This window comes from Epinephelus moara, chromosome 5 (genome assembly GCF_006386435.1).
Source record: "Epinephelus moara isolate mb chromosome 5, YSFRI_EMoa_1.0, whole genome shotgun sequence".
NCBI classification, from domain to species: Eukaryota; Metazoa; Chordata; class Actinopteri; order Perciformes; family Serranidae; genus Epinephelus; species Epinephelus moara.
Genome location: NC_065510.1, coordinates 28,264,670 through 28,289,096, shown reverse-complemented (window position 1 = coordinate 28,289,096; position 24,427 = coordinate 28,264,670). Strand labels below are relative to the sequence as shown.

Below are 24,427 nucleotides of genomic sequence, written 5' to 3'. Positions count from 1 at the left end.
GCTGATATATGGCCCAGCTCTACATTACCTTTACAAAACAAAGGATCATCCACGCTTTGGGTCGAGGAAAAATATCCTTCTTACTATCTGCGACAACTAACATAACACCTGAGTCGACTTGTCTTTTTAGCAGCATCCGGATAATCCAAATACTTTTTGGAATAAAAACCTAGAAACTCCTGCTGAACTGAAACTTGAGTTTTACGCATAAAAGGCTTAAATAGGCTACGGATTGTGATCTCTACCCCCATCTTTCTTTCTCCCCTCTCCCTCTCTCTCTGCTTCCCCTCATTTACCCCATATACCTATTCTGGTATCTCACCACACGACTAAATTAGACCAAAGATGATAAGAGCACAAAGCATTATAATAATTCCGCCGGGCTCCTCCTCCTTCCAGCCATGCGTCCTAATTAATGGGACACCCCCAGTCGCAAAAAGCCCCGCACTGGACTGCAACATAGTCAAAGAGTGAAAGGGAAGAGGGCGAAAGTGCCACTGGAGATAATTGATTACCTACCAATCAATGATAACTTGTTAGTAATCGTCAACTCTTTGGACCTCGCCATTTTCAGGGAGGCATCTCACTCCTGCGGACTTGCTGCTCCCGAGGATCGACACTTTGAAGACATCCCGTTTTGGAATAAGATTTTCTTTTCTTCAGTCTCCCCTCCGTATCTTTGTTGCTTTTCCCCACCTCCTAACTGTTATGTGAGTTTTTTTCCTCTGTAGCATCGCTCGTTTTAACCGCTAGAATATTTCAACCAAGTCCTTTATAAACTCTGCGCACAACCAATGATGACATCCAAAGAAGTGGCCAAATGTGATGCAGTGGAAAACAGGAGGCGAAGTCCGCTGGACCACTTGCCGCCTCCTGCCAACTCCAACAAGCCGCTGACCCCCTTCAGCATCGAGGACATCCTGAACAAACCGTCTGTGAAACGAAGTTACACAATTTGCGGCACAGCTCATCTAATTTCGTCCTCTGAGAAGCACCGTCCGTCCAGCATCCCTCTGTCCAGTCGGGCTCTCCTCAACCAAACCTCCCCGCTCTGCGCGCTAGAGGAGCTGGCCAGCAAGACCTTCAAGGGGCTGGAAGTCAGCGTTTTACAGGCTGCGGAAGGTAAATCTTGCTCCCGAAAAAACACAGTTCAAACACACCTTTTTTTTTTAGAATGAAACATAAGACGTTTTCAGTTTTGTTCTCATTAAATAGCCTGCAGAGGACAGAAAATATTTGGCTACACATTTTGCAGCCTGTCATGCAAAACATTCATTAAATGTGCTTGTTTAATAGCAAAAGCAGTCATTGTATTTCCTCTTCACCAGTGCATATTTTTCCTCTAAAACTGTCTTATCGAACAAAGGCGTGTTAATTTCCTGGGCTGGGCAGGACGAAATAAATCGCCACCGCTTTTCTTTAATATTAGAGTCTCGTGTGTGTGGTGCTCAATATTTCCCAGTGGTGTCTGTGTAATATTCTTGTAATTACCTCTTCCCACAAGAGCTAGAGGCTTTACTGTTTCACATATAGGATCACTTTCATTGTTATTTTTGCGTTGGGGTCACTTTTACGCGCACGCTGCAGCGGTGCAGAGGAGGACCTGCACCTGCAGGATTCAATGGTTCTCATTCGGCCTCTGTCTCTCCCTCACAGGCCGGGACGGGATGACTCTGTTCGGCCAGAGAAGCACCCCGAAGAAGCGTCGGAAGTCTCGGACGGCGTTCACCAATCACCAAATCTACGAGCTGGAGAAGCGCTTCCTGTACCAGAAGTACCTGTCCCCGGCCGACCGGGACCAGATCGCGCAGCAGCTGGGCCTGACGAACGCGCAGGTCATCACGTGGTTTCAGAACCGGAGGGCCAAGCTAAAACGGGACCTGGAGGAGATGAAGGCCGACGTGGAGTCGGCGAAGGCCATCGGCCAGGTCCCCTTGGACAAGCTCGCCAAGCTGGCGGACCTGGAGAAATGCGCCAATGGCACGCTGGGCCACCCGCGCGCCGATTCCCCCGCGCGGGGCGGCCAGCAGGAGCTCGAGCTCGCTCAGAAACTGCGGAACTCGCCGCTGTCTCCGTTCTCAGACCACACAACTAGTAAAGAGTGCTCAGAGGACGAGGACGTGGAGATTGATGTGGATGACTGATGGCGCAGCGTGGGGGCTGGAAGCTCGAGAAACACTAAAAAGACGATTTAAAAAAAATCCTACCGAGGACTTGTAACTTACTGCTTATATTGTATACCATATCTCAGAACATGTACCAAAATGTAATGACTTTTATATCGGCACAGATAGACTATTCATAGTGAAGCATGAACACAGAACAAGAAATATGCAGTGGTATTTTACAATGTATTCATTAGCAAACTGTTACTTCTTGCAATCAAAGCAATATGGTCTAAAATGACATGAGTAACTTATTATTTTTTTACACTATAGGCCAACATACACACAGACACACACACTTACACTTAAACACACCAACACACACACCTGTTCCATCGCTTCTCCTACGGCCTACCCTCACACACACACACATACACACACACACACACACACACACACCACAATGAAAGTGCTCCAGTTTCTCATATGTTTTGCATGTAAATGCATGATTTGATTTGTGATCATTATCTATTTATTTTTACTTTAGTTTTTTATTTAATTGTTTTTGTGTTTTTCTGTGAGCCAAATCGCCATCGAGTCACTTTGTCACTGCCGGCTCTTCCTCCTCCTCCTCCTCTTCTTCTTCTTCTTCATCATCTGACTGGACCCCCCCTTGACTTCAGTTCATATTTGGCGTCCCGATGCTGCAGTGCATGATGATGATGATGATGATGATCGGAAAAAGCAAACTCGGACATTCACAGTTATGCGTTTTATGGGAATGCTCACGCGACCGGCGAGGAACAAAAATGAATATTGCGGTGATTTTGACGAGCTGTAGGCTACTTTTTAGATTTATTGTTTGGATACAATAGATTTACAGTTATAAATTTGTTATGTTTTGTACACCTGTAAGTGCCTTTCTAAAATCAGGACATTATTTGAAAAACCAATGCACAGACTGTAATGTATATAGGCTACTATGGGAATAAAATGGCTTTTCTCAATTATTCTTTTATGTTGTAATTCTTGAATTAATTTTGAGAGGGGATTTTTTTTTTTATTATGGATATAATAGCCTTTATTTTCCTCTATAGCGAGGACAAAAATCATTTTAGAAACACGCTCTCCTTGCCAAATCTGGGCGTGTAAGCCTATCAAAAGCGGCCCATTTAGAGTTATTATACTCAACTATTTTGTCCCCTTTGTGTCCCTTTCTACTAGGATGCTCTAAACATTTTGTGGCCCGGATTCTCACATCTCCTTTCACACCCTAAATGCGTATCGTGGCTTCTTGACCCTTAGACGTGTTTCTCCATTCGTGGCAAAAATTTATGTGAGAAACACAAATCTGGTGCCGGGGGGAAAAAAAGGCGAGGATGCCACAAAAACACAAAGTTTTGGGCCAGTTTCTCCGGGCCTTTATAGACCTTTTTTGTTCTGCGGGACTGGGGCCGTAATTTTGAGCGTAAAGCATGAAAAGTGGGGACAAATGAGCAGCGTTCCCTGATGGGACGCGCCACAAAGGAGCAGGGCCGGTCCCCCGCAGGCAGCAATACTGAGACAAGTGTGTCCCACCGCACAAAAAGGACGCAAACGTTTGGAGGCCATATGGTTTTTGAAATTTCCTCACAATTTCAGACAATTTGATGGATTGAGTTAACCCTCCTTTTAAACAGTTTAACTGGGTGCGAACAAAGGCCATAATGCCTACATAGACTCTCCCTTCATGAGGGCATCTGCGGCTATTAATGTCTGGCCCTTTTCTTTGCCTGGCGTTTTGAACAAGTCAATGAATTACAATGAAACTGCCCCTTTTTTGTGAGCCGCTTGTCTCTCTCCGCTTTTTAGCTCTGAAATAATATGTTTGACTTCAGTCCAAGAGCGTTTTCTAAACAAGAAATGGATTTTGTTGCAAGTGTTTTTAATGTTAAGTAGGGAGCCATAAAGAGTTTAGACTGTGACATTTATGCCAAAGTCTGGTTAGGGAGCCCTTTTGTTTGTTTTCTTCTCATCTCTTTTTTTCTCCTCCTCCTTCTTCTTCTTTTTCTGCCTCTTTTATTTCTTTTGTCTTTAAGGAGTTTAATGAAGCTGAAAACATGGTGATGTGAGAAAGAGAGACTGTCCAGAAGAGGAACTGAAAAGGCAAAAGGCAACCTCCCGTTTAACTCTCTTTGTTCAAAGAAATGATAAGTAGGCCTGTCTTCTTGTCACTTCTTTTATAGTGTTTGCCTTTTTTTTATTTATTTAAACTTTTTTTTCTTTATTCAAGACAACCTGAATAAGTTTATAGACCTGTAAGCACTTAATATGACTGAAGCTATTGTAAATTCTCTGTAGGCAAATTAGCCCTACAGTAAAAATGTATAATTCAGTAACACATTTAGCATTTATAAGCACTTTATAACACATTATAATGCAGTTGTAAGCAGGTATGAGTGTTTAATAGCTTGATTGTTTGTAAACAACTCCTGGTCCCATAATGGAGGCTGGTGGACAAACAAACAATGAGTGACAATATAGTAACACAGTTAAAATAATATAATGTTTTTAAAGAGAAGTTCTTTTTTTTTTTTTTTTTTTTTTTTTTTACAAATAAGCACTTAAAAATGTCCTTAAATCTGCTTATAACTGCATAATATTGTGCTTCAAACTACTGTTAAATGTTTATGTGCAGCTTAAAAATGCTTAAGTGTTTCCTTTAATTTATAATTACTAAGGTTTATTAATTGAACGTAACTTTTGATTGTAAAGGTACCTCCAAAGAAAAATTCAGTTCAATTTTCAATCCAGTTTTGTAAATTGATTTACAGATATGGACATGCTGATTTAAAACTTATTCCCAAAAATGAATTCTTTTTAGGCGTATACACTCAGTGTGTGTGTGTGTGTGTGTGTGTGTGTGTGTGTGTGTCTTCCGCAGCCTATTCTGAATCAAGCATATTTATGAAGGGAGAGAGTGTTAAGGCAGGCTAAGTTTATGGATTTCACTTGCTTATTTTATGAGGGCTTGTCAGGCGGGCCCGGCGATAAGTAATACTACAGTCTGTGGGACCACTTCGTGGTAATTAATCTGGAGGTCTTAAGTGTATTTCAGTATTTCACTTCAAGATGGAAAAAATCACTACTTCAATCGTCCGGAAAATTGAAGTTTGATGCATGAGTCCCTACTGAAACAATAGTACAGCCCTCTCTCTTTTCATCTCTCCCCCTCCCCTTTTTTTATACTCTCCCTGTCTCTCTGTCTCTCTCCCTCCCTCTCTATTTTATTATTATTTGCACCTTGTGGAAAACAGTCTCAGGTGCAAAGCGTGAATTAATACTTGAGACACTGGTCAAGTGACAGCATTAAAGACGAGCTTTAAAATGAATTAATTACTCTGTTTCCAGCTTGTTTTCTCAGAAAAAGTAGAAAAACAATCAACGTATATTATTATTATTATTAGTAAAATTATTATTATTATTATTATTATTATTATTATTATTGAATGAGTATGAAGAGGAGATCTGTAAATGACTTTATATTTGCCTGGATTGCCTGAATTGTGGAGTTTTAATCATAGCCTTCCTGTGGAGCCAGTTAATACTTCAAACTTCAATTTTACGGGCGATTGAACTAAGCATGTTCCTGACAGAATTGATGTATGTATTAATTTCCTTTAACTGTTGATTAATTAGGCTGCGCTGAAGGCTCAAATGGAACAGTTTGTTCGGAAATTTGCATATTAATCAAATTCTAGTTGATCATTCAAATAATCCAGGCTGTGTGATTTTGGGGGAAATCACTAAATATATATATATGCACATGTATATTCTCTGCTGCTGCTGCTGCTGCTGCTGCTGTACGTCCACTGTATTAAAATCAAACACTCGGAAGGAGCCAACCTCACCATTTGGACTGCTGCAACCAATGCTCTGATATATTAACATCATTTTAACCAAAAGACAGAAAATGCTTCTTTATCTTATACAAAACCAGTGTGTGTCTGGGTGTGTGTGAGAGAAAGAGGGGAGGAATGGGGGATAAGAGATGCATATATGCTACTGTATGTGACTGTGTTTTGAACATTTTTGTTGTGTTTTGAACATTTTTGTGCTCTTAATTAAGAAAAAATAGGCAAGGAATTTCAGTTGATGAGAAAGTTAATCTGCCTCACTGCTACAGTCAGGTTCAGATCACAGGCGGGTGAAGTCTGTGGGATGATAAACACTACAGATAGGCAGCTGAGTGATAAAAAAGGCGAGTTTATAGATGGTAAAACAGTTTCCAATTAGACATTGTGAGATGTCAGGCAGGTTAACATAAGGCTGCAGTATACCGTCTGCAGTTATACAACTACACTAATAACTGCGCAGATCATCGGGTCTAAAAAATCTAATTATTTTAAAGATATCAAATGATCCGGAAGTTTTTTTTGCATTGCTGATGATGAACACATCATCTTTTGCTGGTTAAAATAAATATGGTCCAAACTGCACCGGCATTATGATCTCAGTTGGCTATTTTTCAGCAAGAATGGAAATCAATAATGTAAAGAATATTCCCATACATTAAAAATAATCCTACAAGTCATGAGCAGCACATTAATATGATTTGGATTGGAAAGAATTATGGATAAATAAAGAAATAAAGAAAGTAAAAAAGCTATTATTAAGAGCTCAGGGGGTAAAATTACCAGATATAAGTGATTTCATAGCAGCACAGAGCAAAAACACCAAAATAAAGAGATGAATGAATAAATAAAGTGATATTAACCTGAGGTGTCCCTGATGGTACTGGAGTCGTCTGGAAGAACATCCACACCTGATGGATTCATTTAAATCATGTGTCAGAACAAAACATGCTGGTGATGAAAACTGCTAATGTTCAAACTGTGACTTTATATTCTGAAGTACATAAAAACAAACAAACAAACAAACAGGAAGGAAGGAAGAGGAAAAGGAAAAAGGAAATGTAGATGCTGACCAGCTTCAAACTGAAGCAGAGAAGCAGAGACACCTGCTGGTGAGCTCAGGACAGTGTACTCCACTACAGTGAGCAGTTAACCAGCCATGGTGTGTGTGTGTGTGTGTGTGTGTGTGTGTGTGCGTGCGTGCGTACGCGCGTGCGTGTGTGTGTGTTAATAAATGAAATGTATTTAACAAAAATGAATATTTAAATCTAACAAACACTGCAAGGTAATACTGAGTTGTTGTCTCAGCACATTTTGGGTTTTCACCTCTCTGCCTCTCTGAAAATTGCTTCATTTGCACAACCACAAATACATTAGGCAGGTTGTGCAAGATTCAGCCTACAATATAATAATAAAACGGAATGGAATGTAAATATAAAAAACAAAAAGGACTTTGCACATATGATAATGAAAGAAAAACAAAGATGAGATATTTAGCTATTGACTGTAATGGTAATGGTGGAGATTATAGAAGAAACAGACAAAATCAAAATCATACAGAGGAGGCAGGTTCACTGGTTTTCCTTCAACCTTTGAGATGCACTAACAGATTTTACTGCTACTTATGTCAGTTTTTCATCAAGAAAATCAGGAATTTTGTTTGTTTGTCTGAAAATCTTAGTTAAGTTTGATTACGATGAAAACTCTTAATGTAGGCTACAGTGCAGTATAGATCTGTTTTCTATCTCCCTACCTGTAAAAGTCTCTCATGAGACTTATGGGAGATCCAATGACACCATGTTCAGGATGATATAGTTCTCTGGTGTCTGCATTACTGATCAACACATTTGGATCTGTAATGACACCTCCTGCAACTTCACTCGACCCTCACAAACTTAACATTTACTGAAGACATATGCACTGTTTTACAGTCTGAGTGTAATGAACGAGAGACTCGGACAAAAAATAGCCTATGTGTAGCAACTATAGCAGTGGTGGAAACTGCATCACCTGAGATTTGATCTTTTGCTCAGCCCTATAAGTATAAGTGCTTCAAGTTACTCCACAAGTTGAGAGTCAGGGATTCAAAAACTCATTTAAGTGAGAGTGCAAAAGTGTTATAACTAAAATATAGGCTATCCAAAGTAAAATGCTACAATAGGATTATTACTGTTACATCAACACTTTAACAGAATGCTGTATCTCATCACATTGATACTTTACTGTAAAACTTCAATTAGTAGCCCGGGCTATATTTGCCTAAATCACTGACATCAACAGGCCTACATTAGGAACAGGCGTCTATATGGGACAGGCCTTTAATTTCTCTCACACAAAACTGTTGCTCAGTAAAGATGGAAAATACAATCAAACTGTTGATTTAAAACCAGTATGAATATTACTTGTATAAAAATTAGGCTTCAGATAAAATATCAATTATGAATTATTTATTTGATCTAGCTCCAACAGACAGCACATCAGAGAGAGAGATTGAGTCATGGCACTCTAGGATTACAGCACCCTGCACACCACTTTATCCTGTTAAAACAATATTCACAACTTGGATTAATTTTTATGAAAACCCTTTTTGATTCTTTTGATCTTAGGACCCTAATGGACTAAAGGAATATGAATAACTTACAGGGTAATCGAGGAATGGACACATAATTTGAGGTAGCCAACAACCTGGTTTTACCAGGCCAGGCATCTAATTGAGACAGGCCTATTTGTCAAAATGTGTAGCCTCACCAGGCTAGTAAAAGGGACTGGGTGTTTAAGTGGGACTAGGCTTTTAAAATAAGTTTTACAGTATATGTTGGGAAGTTCACTTTACAGCAAAATATCATACTTTATACCATGACGAGCTGAGAAATCACCAGTACTGCAAAATCATACTTAAGTGGACCTTCTATTTATTTGTGTATTTATTCTCCTTGTATTAGCCTACTTAAACCACCTGCAATTATGCTAGGCTTTGGTTTTGTTGGAAATAGTTTGGAAGCAATCAGCCACCCAGTGCTGAAGACTTGTGTCTTACTTGCTGCAGGTTTTTCCATCTTCTTACAGATGCTTCATGTTGTCTGCATTGTCACATTAATCTCCACAAGCAAAAGTTTTCTATTCACTTACCTTCTCCCCTCTGAGAATAAACTACTCTACATGACTGCAGCAGGTCTGACCGCCTCGCACATGCGTAGTCCTGCGCAGCGTCAGCTCTGTCGCAGACGTGACGTCATCAGTGTTGGCGGTATTTTGAAAAAGAAGCGTCTGTTGTTGTCCGCGTCCTGGATAAAAAAAGAGTGGTATCTTCAAATTATGGTGAGACAACATGTCCTCTGACTCAGCCTTGTAGTGCAGATGTACACAGTGATGTGAAGGGCGGTGTTTTCACAGCCATTACAGATAATATCGTCGCCGCTAAGCTAAACTAGCTAATGTCAACTTTTACTTCTCCACCACGAGCTACAACTAGCTAACAGCTACTAACACCTCACCCATTCACTGTGCCAACTTTGTCCGTGCTTTACTCGGTATTTAAAAACATACCAAAATCCAAGTCGACACCCCTTTGTCCTTTTCTGTCTCCGTATTCAGGGTGAGGTGAAGTCAGGCGGCCAGGCAGCAGCCGAGCTGTCAGAGGCTGCTCAGACTGAGCTGCTGGACCTGTGTGAGGATCAGTTTGCTCAGCTGGAAAAGGTAAACTCATGTTCACTCCTTTATAGCCAGTCACTGGGTGTGCAGAGAAGCTACAAACTGCAGACTGTGTCTCTCTGTGTTGCAGCTTCAGAATGAGATTATACTGTGTGAACCAGACTTCTGTGAGGATCCTCAAGAGCAGGTGAGATGACTTTACATGTTCATTCATTGATGTGCTTTTCAGTTTATACCGTAAAACTTCAATTAGTAGCGCGTCCTATTATTTGCTTAAATCACTGAACTTTGGGACAGGACATGCTTTTAATTCTTTTGACACAAAACTGTTGCTAAGCAAAGATGGAAAATACAATCAAATTATTTATTTAAATCAGTATGAATATTACATGTGTAAAAAATTAGGCTTTGAATAGCAGTTACAAATCATTCATTTGATTTAGCTCCAAGAGACAGTGCATCACAGTTATGACACTCTTTACAGCACTGGAGGATTACAGCACCGGGCATACCGACATACCACCACTTTATCATGTTAAAACAATACTCACAACTTGGATTATTTTCTACAAAAAACCCTTTTGATTCTTTTGATCGGTGGACCCTCACAGACCAAAGGACTATGAATAAATTACTGTGTAATCGAGGAAGAGACACATATTCTGACTTTATGACAGCTTCAGAGGAAGGGAGTCACCACTTGTTTTTTCTTTATGCTGGTAAATCTGAATGAATTATTACGGTCTTCTCTGGTGCTCATGGTTTCAGAATGAAATGAACTGAGCTAACAATGTGTAGCATCTCCATATTGACAGAAGTTTAAACATTTATATTTGTATGTGTGATCTGAGCAGCTAACATATACTAGCTCAAGTGGGTAGCCAACAATCTGGTCTTATACATTCAAAGAACTTCTATAAAAATGAGCTGCCTGGCAACCAGATCAGGCGTCGTCTAATTGAGACAATCCTTTATTTGTCAAAGTGTAGCCACGGCGGGCTAGTAAAAGAGACTGGCCATTTAATTGTTGTAGTTTTATGATATGCAGTATCTCTTCATGATACAACACGGAAGGCCTCAACAAGCGGTTGTCTCAAAAAAGTTTCTTTTTTTCTGTTTACAGTTTCTGAGGTATAATGGTTACACTGATTTTTGAAAAACACATTTGAACAAAATAATTTGAATGAATTGCTGTAAAATCTCTTAATCCCTAATATTATCTTCAAAACTTCATATTCATATCACACTTATCCACAATCAATTACACAACAAAATGACGGAGTACAGGGAGGGACAGATTACATTAGAACAGTTTGGACTGCAATAAATATAAAAAGCTCATCAAACCTGTTTTTGCACCACAGACTGTAAACATTTAATGCATTATGGGAAATCTTCATGAGAAAAAATGGGATAGAGCTGCAGACAGCAATAACAACCCATATGTGTGTTATAAATGTGAACAACTAATGTAGCATTTCGGTGTTAGTTGTTTTGCATCTCACACACACACTGCTCATCACTCAAACGTGTCCCTGTGTGTATGATATCACAAAAAACAAATATCACACCGCCCCACTGTGACTCTTACCCAGTGGTGGATGAAGTACCTGAAAGCAGCACTTGAGTAAAAATACAAATATCTTACCAGAAAATGATTTTGTAGACGTTAATGTCACATATTAGAATATTACTTCAGTAAAAGTCTTAAAGCAGCTGATGTTTGCTGTACTTGAGTATCAAAAATGAGTTTAAGATATGAAATGCAATTAATTATTGAAAGAAAAAGTACATCCAAATTCTGTTAATTAAAAAGCAAGTGGTCAGAATTTTGAGCATTATAAAGTTTATATCATGTACAACACCTTAATAATGAAGCCTTTTTTGTGCATTGTGAATATTCATCTCCAATAGTCAGTTAATCGACTGATGGCAACAGAGGCTGAGCTGAAGCAGTGGCTGGCAGAGGAGCCGAACTGTAAGTCCTCCATTTACACCGTGATTGAAGCTGTAACCATAATGTAATAAAAGTATTTACAAGAGAGGTATGAATATCACAAATCAGAACCACAGTTTTATGCCACAGTTATAGTTTTATGTCATTCCACATTTCAAAAGGAGCAATTTAGCCTGGTGTGAAACTGGTGCGATGATTTCATTTCAGACTTTGAGACTTTATCAAACAGTGATTCCAGGCTTTCAAATCAAATTGAAACTGTTATATTGGCTTATGTATCTAATGTTTGATATTACAAAATTTGCATTTTAGAAATGCATTTATTTGTATTTTATTTTTACTCCATCCAGTGCTGGCAACAAATTCAGAAGTTTTACTTCAAGCTGGAAAAGAGGAGGTACTGTGTGTGTGTGTGTGTGTGTGTGTGTGTGTGTGTGTGTGTGTGTGTGTGAAATGCAACATTGAAGAATGTGTCTTATTGAAATTCCTTATTTAAATGCATTGCTCCAGTTATTGCAATCCATTTTGCCACTTTGTTCTCCACAGATGCTCAAGCTGTGCTCTGAACTGGAGATGGTTGCTTCTTGTCACGAAGCAAAGAGAGACAAACTGAGAGAAACTAAAGAACTGTGCGTAGCCTTTAGTCATAGTGCAGTCTCACTGTTTTTCCTCAGAGTATATACATGCTTTTCAGAAGTTTAAGGAAGATACTTTGCAGTTGTTTTGCTCTGTGTATTGCTCTGAATGTTTCTGTTTCTTTAGTGAACAGAAGTGGTTGGAGGAGAAGGAACAGGTGCTGATAGCTGCCGATGACCATGTCAAACGACTTCAAATGGAAAAGGGGAAATCATCTGAGCACAGGTAAGTGTAAGGGCAAAGTCCAACTAAACCAGAGGAGCTTAAGTTCTGAGGTGCATTTCCACTGGAGGGTAGCAAAGCATGTGAACAGTACCGTGGAAAATAATGCAGTTCTACAAAAATGAATGAATGTGAATCTATTTTTATTTTGAAAAATGTACTAATCAACTGAAATGTGTTTGTGTGTTGACATACATTCCACAGTGTATTGCTGGACACCAAAGAGAAAATCCAGAAAATGAAGGTCTACCAGGAAAGGCTGATGGAGTGTCTGGGGGATGTTCTGGAGGAGCACGTCCCTCTCGTTCAGAATGAATCCAGCACAAGCAAGAAAAAGAAGGTGCAGTGTGTTGTTTTGTGTTTGATGATCGTCTGTGATTTTGCAGCTTGTTTACATCTGCTGTTACTGCTCCAGTTCAGCTTACCATGATTTGTTTTCATTTTCAGAACGTTACCCAGGAGTTAGATGAAGACCTGATTTCACTTAATGAAATTCTTGAGGTGGGTTTTAAGTACTACATAACAAGCTTTGATGTTCAATTGATTTCCCTAGCTTTAAGTGAAAGCAGGCAGTGTTAAAAATCACAATACAGATTTATTGCCAAGTAGGTTTTCACATACAAGGAGTTTGCCTTGGTGTTGTGGTGCACAATGGTCAAATATACACCTAAAAAAAATTAATAGCAGTTAAAGTGTACGCTATATTGAGAATATTTTCACTGCTCTACCAGTTTTAGGTTAGACAGCGATATCCGATGAGACTGAATGCGTTATATGGCTTTCTTCACAGCCTGACTCCATTGAGGAAAAAAAGTGATTTAAGATTGCTAAACACAGGAGCTGCTGGTCTACTGCTGCCTCAATCGGATATTTTTGTTGGTGTTATTACGTGACTTTGGCTTTTAAAAGGGTTAGTTCAGATTGAGTGAAGTCACACAATAACATAAACTAACTAACTTATGGAGGCAGCGATAGATAGCAACTCCCGTGTTCGGCTAGCCAAAATGACTGTTTTTGTCTATGAAGTCTGGTGACTTTGACGAGAGCATAAATGGGGATTAACGGCGTTAACGGCTTCCCTGACGGAATAGGCTGTCTGACAGAAAGGTAAAGTGGTGAAAATATTCCTAGTATAATGTACACCTAAACTGCTATAGATTGTTTTAGGTAGCTACAATATGTTTTGTTGCTGACCCCCATCCATAGCAGCACTGCCCAGCTTTCGTGTCCCACTCCAGCCTGTATCCAGCCATCTACTGTATCTAATGCAATAACTATGGATACGTACCTCATACAACCCTACTTCAAAAATTCTGAACTGTTCCTTTAACTGTATATCGGATAAGTGCAAAGTCATAAATAGTAATCCAGATTTGCAGTAATGTTATGTGTCAATGTGGAGACTTAACGCTAATGTAACATGTAATGTTCGTGGGGCTGGCTGACAGTGATATTTAGCTTTGTTAATCAACAGCAGGCGCTAGCTGTCTGTCAATAAGTACTTGTTGTAATGACGGATTCTGACATGACATTTCAAGAAACTGAATAATAAGATAATAAATTTTCTGTCAACAATGAAACAAAATAATTATTTTTCACCCTGATACCTTAAGACTGTGTGTTTTTGTCAGGATAAGAGTGAATGCTGAAAAGAAAATTCACCCAAATCACAAAAACAGAAAATTCCACCACTTACACCTGGTGGACCGCCAGTTGTGCAGATAGTTTTAGTGTAATTGCTCAGGATTGCGAGCTGCTGAGACCTGTTACAATAGTACAGTTGAGATGAATGGCATGGGTTTTGTTAGGGGTGTTCCACGTTAACAAAACAACATCAAAAACTGAGCTTTTCTGTGAGCAGAGCCTTCATGAGCAGGATTTGCAGCTACATTATAGAACTTATACTCTCTTTGGATAAAAGTGTGTATCAATAATTATCACTTGGATATGATGAATATCTTCAAGTAGTGTTCACACAACAGTTCTTGATGGTAGTGACTGTGTTGTGGGATGCATCTTCATGTCATTGAAGGATGCAGGTTCTTTATCATAGCAGACATTTTGACATAATTGATAACATTATTAACAGATGTTTATATTTAATGTCAGCCAACAGAGCCATCATCGATGTTATTCACACCTGTTCTTGTTGTGCTAACTAGTCAATATGTCTGCTGTGGAAAATGTTCTACTGGGATGCAGAAACTGTGTTCATTCCACTGGTTTATGATGGAGATGCAGCTCCTAGACATTTGTTGTTTGTTATTGCTATAATGATAATCATAAAAATCAAGACTGCACTATAAGTAACTGTATTTCGATGGAAGTGAATAGGCGTATCACAGTCCATTCCTCCCTCCTTTCCTTGAATTAGAGAACAGAGATGTTGTCAAGGTCAACAGCAGTCAGCTCTCCAAACTCTCAGTGCTGCACATGTATTATAGTCATGTTGTTACTTACATCTTTGTCATTGTTTCATTTTCAAACTCAATTCTTTTTGAAAACACTTATAGTGTCCTGGTAGCTGTGACACATTCCATGTGCACAAAAACATCTGGTGTTTAACTGTGGGGCAGCACTGTTGTCACTTCATCTCTTCTAGCATCTCTTTCAAGTGTGTATTGTCAAAATAGAGACCAAAAAAACAAATCTATTGATCTGTGTCTGTGTAAACGCCTGCCTGCATACTCTAAGTTGCATCACCTTGCACCATTACTTGACCCCAGTCTCCCTCTATGTTCTGCACCCCCACAGCTGCTCATGAACCAGGTCCTGACGACCCCACATGACCCCTACGTGACATTGAACAACACATTCTGGCCACCGTACATAGAGATGCTGCTCCGCTACGGCATTGCAGTGAGGCACCAAGAGAATAACTTCAAGATCCGCTTGGAAACCTTTTGTTAAGGCAACGGGTGCATTAGGCATCTCAAGCACCACTTATCTGCTAATGCTTCTAATTTGAGTCTGCCTGTATAGTGCTATCATTGTGTATATTTATGTAAGCTGATATGAGGAGTAGCTTTGCTGGGAGAGCTATGAGGGCATTGATTTACTGTAGTGTGCATTGTAAGATAGTATTTTGCCAAATCAGGCTGCACTTAAGTATTTTTTAAGAACTGTTTTGTATGTACAACATAACCATGGGTCCTTTTTAAAATGTCAACACTTAAATTTAAGTTATGAAAGTATTTAAATGTTAAGACATACATTTTGACTTTGAATGTTAACTCACATTAATACTCAGTAGGGTTAAAAGCTTTCCTACCTTCGGCTACATCAGGGGTGTCAAACTCAGTGCATCATTTTTAGGTGTGGATTGGACCCTTTTGGGGGCCGGTTCTGGCCCCTGGGCCGCATGTTTGACACCCCTGAGCTACATATTTCATTTCATAGCTGTTTTCAATGGCGGAGTTTAATCAGCAATGGGTGATCTATGTTTATATTTGTCTTTAAATGTGTTTTCATTTTTGTTCAGATCCCTTAAAAGATTACTTTCTGAATATTTCACATACCCCAGCAATGTAATGTATATATGTCAGTTTGTTTATTTGTTTGTATATATTTTCTTGTTCAATAAACTTGGTAACAGCAGATGTGGTGTTGTTTTTAGAAGAAAGGAAACAGTCAGTGCTCATTGATAATCTAATCATTATTCATTTAGGCAACCAGCAGGTATTTTTACAGCTACGATTATTAAAAGGAGCTGGTGTGTGAAGTTTTAGTGCAGATAACGAATTTCTTATGAAAATGTAAAACTTAATTCATAAGAAACGTTTGCGTCATGTGACGTCAGAGCTGTCGTCCAATCGGCTGCATCCGCCGCGTCAGCGTTAGAATTCCTGTGGGCGGAGAGGGGATTCCGGTTCCGGGTGTTTTCATATCTCAGTCGGAGGCGTCTATCACTCTTATTATGGTCTTTTATCAGAAACTTCTCTCGATTGTCGACTGATTGAAGTAGAGCTCTGTTTTTATTAAGGAAGTACAAGTGAAGCCGCGACAATGGCGACCCGCTCGGAGAGAGAGAAGGCCCAGAAACTCAACGAGCAGCACCAGGCCATCCTGTCTAAAATGCTGAGAGAGGAAGACAACAAGTACTGCGCCGACTGCGAGGCGAAAGGTGCGACACTCACTCTGTCGAAAATGTTTCTAATTCCACTACTCAAAGTTAACACTTCAATTCAGACTCAGCCGCTAACGCTAACTAACAATGTAGCATATGCGCTGGTTAGCATTGCTAAGCTAACTCGCTAGTGTGTGTAACTGGTTCAGGCTAGTCAGCTGACACCTCTTCCCCTTAAGCTAAACTAAGTGGCTAACTAGCAATGCTAACTTCTGTAAATCTGCATAAGCTCCCCACACTGCCTCTCCCTCACCGCCGCCTCCAGCTCTCCTGTCGGGTTTTGCAAGTGTTCAACAAACTGTGGCAGGAACTCGACTCATATTTTCATGTTAGGTCATTGGTGAAGAATGCAGAGCTTGCTTTTGGCACTTAAAGACACTACAAGATCGTACATGTTAACATGTAATGTCAGACATCCTTCTGTATTCCAATAACAGCCTTGTTTTGTTTTGTTTTTTTGCTTCATCAGGTCCAAGATGGGCATCCTGGAATCTGGGAGTATTTATCTGTATCCGGTGTGCTGGCATCCACAGGAATCTGGGAGTACACATATCCAGAGTCAAATCAGTCAACCTGGACCAATGGACCTCAGAACAAATCCAGGTATTGTTTTGTTCCTTAGGTACTCTGATGTGAGAGGATGTCCTTTATCACCCTAACAGTAAATCAGGTTAAGTAATTTTGGTGAGACATTATTGCAGTTCTTTTGTTGTATGGGACATAAGACGGTTGATTTCAGCATCCTTTTACTTGGGCATATCTGTCCTTCACTGACACCCAGCCTTTCCATTTCAATGTCTTAGACTTGTCATAATACAGCATAGTTCCATTACTCTTAATGATTTAGCACCTCGCCTCAATAAAATTAGCAACTTGCAAGAGACACAAACAAAATTGGCAACTTCGGTTCAGCAGAGGGTGAGAGATCCTAACTTTTAGTCTCTAATAGAGCAGGATGTTGATACTTGATACCCTTAAAGGTGTTGACCAGAAATATTCCAGTACCAAGTAACAGCGGAACTTCTCCAGTCAAACAATACCTGCATTTGATCCATTTGTACCCAGATCTAGAAAAAATGGCTATTGTCCTATATTTTAGCTCGCAGCGTTATTCTACTTAATTCAAGTAGTGATTGCCCCCCTACTGTAGCAGCTACCACCCCTACAGTCTGTAATGTGGTAGTCTGAGTGGGCGGAAGTTCGCTGCATAGATCAGCCTCTCATTGGTCGGAACGAGCCACCTGCTGAAGTCCCGCCCTACCACCTCTGGTTGTGTAGCAGTTTTCAACTGTTTTCAACACGTCCTTTACTAACTTTTGCAGTATTTGATCTTGCGGGGATGTAGCCATTTTTCTGCCATGGTTCGCGTCCTGTAGGCGATATTTTTGTGGGCGTGTTACACCAAAACCTATTTCCCCCTGGCAATATTTTTTGCAAGCGCACCGTTGCTGTGGCACCGCCCAGAACGATTGTGATTGGTTGAAAGAAATACAAGCAGCCGGGGCGTTTTTTCCTCCAATCTTAAAGTGAGAGTCGGCCCAGCCAGACCTTTCTTTTCTTGAGAAAGGTCTGGTGAGCGAGACTAGTGATGTGGTGAAGCTGAGCACAGTGTATTTGTCAGTGTTGGCAGTTCAGGATGCCACCAAAACATTCGGGAATATGGCTATACTACACAACTGAGGCATCTGGCGGCATTTTAAGATTTATTTTTGGGCATTTATGCCTTTAGTGGATAGGACAGCTTTAGCGTGAAGGGGGGAGATAGAGGGAACGACATGCAGCAAAGGGCTGCAGGTTGGAATCGAACCTGAGCCGCGGCAGCTAGGACTGAGCCTTTGTATATGGGGCACCTGCTCTAACCGCAAAGCCACCGACGCCCCGTCTGGTGCCATATTAAGCAAGTGAATACTTCTATTGACATGATGGGTATTGAATAAAGTAGATATAAAGGTATCATAAGAAGCATTCAGTTGGTATTGTCATCGCTTACAGGTATTGGTGCTGGAATCGTAATTTTTTAATACTCAGTCCTGTTCCCTAGTGTGGGTCAGGTTTCAAACATACTGGCTGCTACACTTAATGCAAATTGATAGGGTCTGTGAGCATGCCTCCTTCATGTCATTTTGAAATTACCATAATAAACAGTTTTTAACTTGCAAATTACTGTTAACGTGAACATTCAAGTCATCATCTCAACTGGAAAACACTTTTTGGAAAGCTCCAATATATAGGACCTGGCATTGTTTAATTCAAATGTGCCTAAAAAAAAGTTAAATACATATGGTGCATTATTGTGTTGCACAGGCTTGGTATTAAAAGTTTAATCTCTTAAGGGTTTTTTCTCATATGTGAGAAAAGCTCCACTTGCACCACAGGCGACATTATACCACTGTTTTCACAGGCTGAGTCGTACTAATTGTACTAACTAATTGTCATTTAAATTCAGTAGAGTGTCCCTTGACATATTTCAGCATGCCTCAGTTTTCTATTTACCCCTCCATCCTTTCTTGTTTCAGAGTATACAGGATATGGGTAACACCAAGGCCAGGCAGCTTTATGAGGCCAACCTTCCAGAAAGCTTCAGAAGACCTCAAACAGACCAGTATCCTTCACTATCAGCAGACATGCTTGAAAGAACTTCAACAAACCATACTGTTTATACTAAAGTGTGTCATTTCATGGCTTGTTTTCTGCCTGTTGTTCTCTTAACTTTGACCTAAGAGCTGTGGAATTCTTCATCAGGGATAAATATGAGAAGAAGAAATACTACAGCAAGAATGTGACCAATGGGAGCAGTGTATGTATCAGTTTTAAAACAACGTGTAGCTCTTATTTAAATGCTTTCAAATGCAGTGTGCACATTTTTTACAGAAGTAGATGAAGCTGGCATTAGTTTTTCTGTCGTTCATTTTGAGTTCTTGTTTTGTTTTTCAGCCAAAGGATGCTAAGAAAGAGAGGGAGCCAGACAGAGGGAGCAAGGTGTCATCCTACACCAAGGTAAGTATCTCACACACATTCCTTCATGAGTAGAGCTGTTAAAACACGGCCTGCTCCTCAGCATTGTTTTTGTGCCTTATGGATTTTATCCTACTTATTGTACTCGTGTTGTTTTAAAGAGTGAAGAGCCCAGGCCGGTTCCCAAAATTAGCCCCGCTAAGACTTCAGAGCCCTCTGTGAACCTTCTAGGCCTTGGTGAGTATCCCTGCAGGTCTTGTGTTACTGGAAACTGAAAATCGTCTGAAATGTGCCTCATGAATGTGCTGTCTGAGATATTTATGGAATCGGGCTAAATAAGGCTTCAGCTTGTAATTGTTTTCTTTTTATTGCCAGTTTTGCAGATCTAATAAGTGATCGGATGGCTATAAACTCATTGAGCCTGGAGTTTGAACGTTTAATGGGCTTGGTGCTGTGTAATTTCAGAATACTGATATTCACACTGATATTTAGTATTTATTTATTTTTACTGTAGATATGATGAGCGCAGGTTGCTTTTAACTCTCGCTTGGTGTTTTGTGTATGCTGTGTGATGTTTTTCAGTGTGTCTGCACTGAACTGAGACGTTTTGGTGCCTTACCGTGCAGAGCCAAACCATGACTGTCTCCGTCTTAATCTTGTGTCACTGTAAACTTGTTGGCTTGATGTACAACAATCAAGCTGTGGGCTTCGAAGAAAGTGCTTTCTTTTAAAGGCTCACTGTGTTCCTCTTTCAGTGAGTTTCTAGCAGTTGTGTAACACGAGTCACTGTGACTGTACGTTTCTGCAGACTAACCAGTCTCTCATCTGTGTTGCTGTCTGTATCAGAACTGTAATGAAAGTCTGTTGTTCTTTTAAGTTGCTGTCAGTGCAAACTACAAAATTTTCCTGCTGCTCTACAATAAATTACCAGTTAACATCTGCAAGGCTTTTTTGCAAGTTAGTCAGAGGAAGTGCTAAAGCTGCTGACTTGAGGTTTGCAGCTGACTACTAACTTCTTGTTTTTTACATCCCCATTTGGACCTTTGTCTTTGGAGGATTAGTCTTAAATATTACAAGAGACAAACCGTATAATAATATGCAGTGAACTGGCTGACAATTTGACACAAAAAAGGATGCAACTGGTCACAGCTGCTCATGTCACACGTCTGCCAACCATATGGAAAAGGTTTTCCTCATGCGTCCATTGCTTGATCACTTAATGGCAGTTAAATGGATATTTCTGTGTGGATGTATAGTGCTTCTGATTAAGGCCCCGTCTACACATATACAGATATTTTTTAAAACATTATTTTCCCCCTTTGTTTGAAAAAAACGCAACCTTTTTTTACAAAACACAGAAATGCCCTTAAAGCTTGCCGGCCTTAGCTGTCGTCAGCAGTCTCCTCTTATTGCAAAGACAGCAAAGTGCGCAAGCTAACGCTACCTTTTTCCAAACCACCACTGATTCCCTGTTAATATAAGGACTGAGGAACTCACTCAACGACATGAGTGATGTTCTGGACATGCAAAAGTTTTACTTCCACTCCTTGTTGACAACAATCCCACTCTCGAAATTGTCCCACCATCTGCTGGTTCAACTGGGCCTGGTCCAAAACTGTCATCTCTGGTGGACCAGATAACACTGGGCGCAGCAGACAGCTCCATTCATCCGTGAAGTAGTGCAGCATTACTAAGTTTAAGTGTAAAGTAGTCATTAGACCAAGCAGTGCTGACAAAACATAATCAAACTGGTAGACCGCTGTTGTTGTTGTTGTTGTTGTTGTTTCTGGCACATGCTGATTACACAAAGAAACAAGTGATGTACACATGTTAAGGAGATGACATCATTGTTTCCCAAAACTAAAACCCTCTGTCTGTGTGTGGACCAGAGGCCAAAATGTAGGGGACAGTATCAGTTTAGAAAAATATCTGTAAACAGGGCCTAAAATGTCTCGTTTCTCATGATCCAATGGTGGAGTAGAAGTAGAAGTTATATTTTGTCTGTTCACGTGTGTACTTGTTCATCTATCTTTTCAATGAGACAGCTCCGACATTAGTGACTGAATCTGGATACTGAGGAATAATTAATTACAATAATTTTGTTTACAGTTTATTGTAAGATGACATATTTATGCTACTGATTGGCCTGGAGGGGCATTGCTTTATTTGGATGGCATGTTTACTGTTATTTTAGTTTTGTGGCCAGTGAGCTAATGAGGATAAGCTGATTAATTTTTTATTGTGCTAACCGTTATGCTTACTGTGCGGGCAGTTCTGCAGCTGCAGGAGGGCATTGCAATTACATAAATACAGACAACACATATTCTCACATCAGCAAACACGAGCATGAGTTTGTGCTGCACCACTTTTCACAGCAATTACAGATTTTATTAGGATTTTATTTATGGTCTTTCATAAGTTCTCTGTGAATTCAGGTGGAATATTATTGGGAAGTCATCAGAGAGTTGTGCTGTGTTTTGTTTGGATAGCCTTACAGTGTTTTTTTCTCTCAACTGTGAAAGCTTCATTTCCACCTGTAAAACCAGTTTTTTCACCTTTCTGTCGCAGACGTACCGGCAGCTGCATCAACTAACAATGGTAGCACGAGCACAAGCCAGAACAACAATGACCTGGATATATTCGGCCCCATGGTGTCCAACCCCCTCCCCGCGTCCTCATCCGCAGCTCAGTTTTCTCAGGTAAAACCCAGTAAGAATTCCCCTGTCCGGGTTTAGTACTAATTTCTGAATGCTGCTCAGGAGGGCTTGACAGTAATGGTTGTCTAGTTGTAGAACTGAAATTAAGTGTGCAGCAGAAAATAAAAAGTCAAATGATAACTAGGAACATCAATAGCCCACAAGACAGCAACACCATTACTGAGAGACGGTGAAAGAGAAGCAGACAGAAAAATGAACGCAGCTAATGAGGCAATCATTTGGCTAAACATTTAAATAGGGCTGCCATCGATGAATATATTCATTACGGTTCATTCAGTATTATTTTGATGAATCATTCAATGTGAAAATGGTGATGAATGCCCATCATCAAGATTTTAAAAACTCATGGTGATGTTTGCTTTGTCCGACCGACATAAACCCAGAGATGGAAGCCGTAAAACAAGTTTATGGTGTGTACAATATTTACTCTAGATATTGTTATTGCTTTGTCACGGCACAGGTACTACTGGAGAAATAACTTATCGAGGTATTACAGGGTATTTAGAAATCCCGAAAGTTTGATCTTCAGTACCATCAAAAACACAGATGCTCCTTTTTCTATTAAACTGATAGAGATGTTGTACTGAGGCGATGTTATGCACAGCATGCGCCACCAGACGTCAGTCTCTACAGGTAGAACAGGCAGCTGAGCTTAGACAGATGGCAGCTACGAGTGATGGGAATAACATTACAGGACTAGTAAAAAACATGCCTACGCCTGTGTTTGGGAGTATTGCCCCAAATAACTTCTACCAACTACAAAAGCAGTTTATTAGCCACATGATTTAATTCAACACATCGTCTCTGTTCAGCCCACTGATGTGTCGGCATCCACCGCGGCAACAAGTGTCATCAGGTCCTCCAGCAAGAAGAGCTTTTATTTCCTGTCTATTCATCATTCCATTCTTGTTGTTTTTTAGCACATACCACCATATACCGTGTACTCCAGTGAAATGTCAGGAAGCTATGTAGGTATGAAAAAACAGTTACAGCCCAAGCCTTCTACCAACATGCCACAACTGAAATATGTGGTATTATTATGCAGGACAGGCCATTATCACTTCATTTATAAACGCATAAAATATGGAAACCATCCTGTCAAATTTGGCAAACAGCAGCTGATGGCTGTTTGCCACTAAGGCACCCAGGTCATAAACTTTAATTAAGTGTAATTTAATTTAATTATTGTTGATGATGATTATTTGTTAATTTGAAACCTGTTCTGTCAGGACAGCACCCAGGGAGTGAACCATAGATCAGCCATTGTACTAGGACTGTTTTGTTTTTAATAACTGTAAAGAATTTGAGCTGCTGATGTTTCAGGTGTATTTTAAACAAGTGAATCACTGTTATTCTATACTTATAACCTAGTGTTCAAAACCTTTTTCTCCCGTCAGGTGAGCTCCAGTAATGCGGCCAGCACTCCGACACAAGCTCCAACAGCAGCAGTAGGCGGAGCCAGCTCAGGGTCAGGGCAGGGAGACCTGGACTTGTTCAGCGACAGCAGTAGCACCACTAAAACTGAAGACAATGCCAAGAAGCCCCTGTCCAAGGACTCCATCCTGTCCCTGTATGGAACCAACAGCATGTCCCAACAGGCCCCCGCTGGTGAGGACGCAGGCATTGTGAAATAATGTGAAATGTCCAGAGTCACTTTATTATTTTTAACATATTGTTTTTGTTATTTATAACATGTAATAATTGTCTTGTAGTAATGCTATAGTAGTAGTTATCTTAATTTTGTGAAGGCCTCAGTCTTCGGAAACCCCCAGACATGAGTAACATTTTCCTCACAAAGCTAATGCTAAAATTTGCGGATGTGTTAACCTGAATCCACAAGGAGCAAGTAGAAACCTGCATGTATGTCCCAACACAGTCCCACAGAGCTTTCCTAACATCTCATCCTGATCAACAGGCTCTTTAAACAAACACAACCAAACGTCTCACGCTTCACACATTTGAATACTTGTTTGAAAGTCATATTTCAGAGTTTCCCACACATGGACTTTACCTGGTTAAGCCAGTATATTAAAGGGCCAGTGTGTAATATTTGGCATGGTTTACTGTCAATCTGAATCTGAATCTGAATATTCTACCCATTAATATGTTTATACAAGTGTATAATCGCTATAAAATAAAATTTGTTTGGTTTTCGTAGCCTTATA

At 40.1% G+C, this 24,427-nt stretch overlaps 3 protein-coding genes across 3 annotated transcripts in view; all 3 read left to right on the top strand.

Annotated features, from left to right (window-relative positions):
• The first annotated feature begins 307 nt into the window (after positions 1-307).
• On the top strand, positions 308-3,112 carry lbx1b (ladybird homeobox 1b). The gene is made up of 2 exons (XM_050045253.1): positions 308-1,122; positions 1,657-3,112. Exons 1-2 carry the CDS (start codon positions 795-797, stop codon positions 2,142-2,144), a joined length of 816 nt encoding a protein of 271 aa, XP_049901210.1. The 5' UTR covers positions 308-794; the 3' UTR covers positions 2,145-3,112.
• A 6,032-nt stretch (positions 3,113-9,144) lies between these two features.
• Positions 9,145-16,061, top strand: cenpk (centromere protein K). Its single transcript, XM_050045251.1, has 10 exons — positions 9,145-9,316; positions 9,593-9,694; positions 9,780-9,836; positions 11,564-11,627; positions 11,957-12,003; positions 12,153-12,235; positions 12,369-12,467; positions 12,669-12,804; positions 12,912-12,965; positions 15,219-16,061. The coding sequence occupies exons 1-10, from the start codon at positions 9,158-9,160 to the stop codon at positions 15,372-15,374; spliced, it is 957 nt and encodes a 318-aa protein (XP_049901208.1). The 5' UTR covers positions 9,145-9,157; the 3' UTR covers positions 15,375-16,061.
• A 247-nt stretch (positions 16,062-16,308) lies between these two features.
• The window catches only part of LOC126390634 (stromal membrane-associated protein 1-like), a 12,030-nt gene continuing 3,911 nt past the window's right edge, over positions 16,309-24,427 (top strand). The window contains exons 1-8 of the mRNA XM_050045027.1: positions 16,309-16,587; positions 17,060-17,193; positions 19,107-19,192; positions 19,312-19,387; positions 19,525-19,587; positions 19,707-19,782; positions 22,114-22,244; positions 23,660-23,870. Coding sequence (XP_049900984.1) covers positions 16,470-16,587; positions 17,060-17,193; positions 19,107-19,192; positions 19,312-19,387; positions 19,525-19,587; positions 19,707-19,782; positions 22,114-22,244; positions 23,660-23,870 — 895 coding nt within the window. The 5' untranslated portion in view covers positions 16,309-16,469. The remainder of the gene's footprint in view (positions 16,588-17,059; positions 17,194-19,106; positions 19,193-19,311; positions 19,388-19,524; positions 19,588-19,706; positions 19,783-22,113; positions 22,245-23,659; positions 23,871-24,427) is intronic.

Excerpts from the sequence above, each read along its gene's own strand:
- lbx1b (XM_050045253.1), top strand. The coding sequence starts at position 795 with ATGATGACATCCAAAGAAGTGGCCAAATGTGATGCAGTGGAAAACAGG. Across the intron at positions 1,123-1,656 it reads CGTTTTACAGGCTGCGGAAG|GCCGGGACGGGATGACTCTG; the intron begins GTAAATCTTGCT and ends TCTCCCTCACAG.
- cenpk (XM_050045251.1), top strand. The coding sequence starts at position 9,158 with ATGACTGCAGCAGGTCTGACCGCCTCGCACATGCGTAGTCCTGCGCAG. Across the intron at positions 9,317-9,592 it reads AGTGGTATCTTCAAATTATG|GGTGAGGTGAAGTCAGGCGG; the intron begins GTGAGACAACAT and ends CTCCGTATTCAG. Across the intron at positions 12,004-12,152 it reads TTCAAGCTGGAAAAGAGGAG|ATGCTCAAGCTGTGCTCTGA; the intron begins GTACTGTGTGTG and ends TGTTCTCCACAG.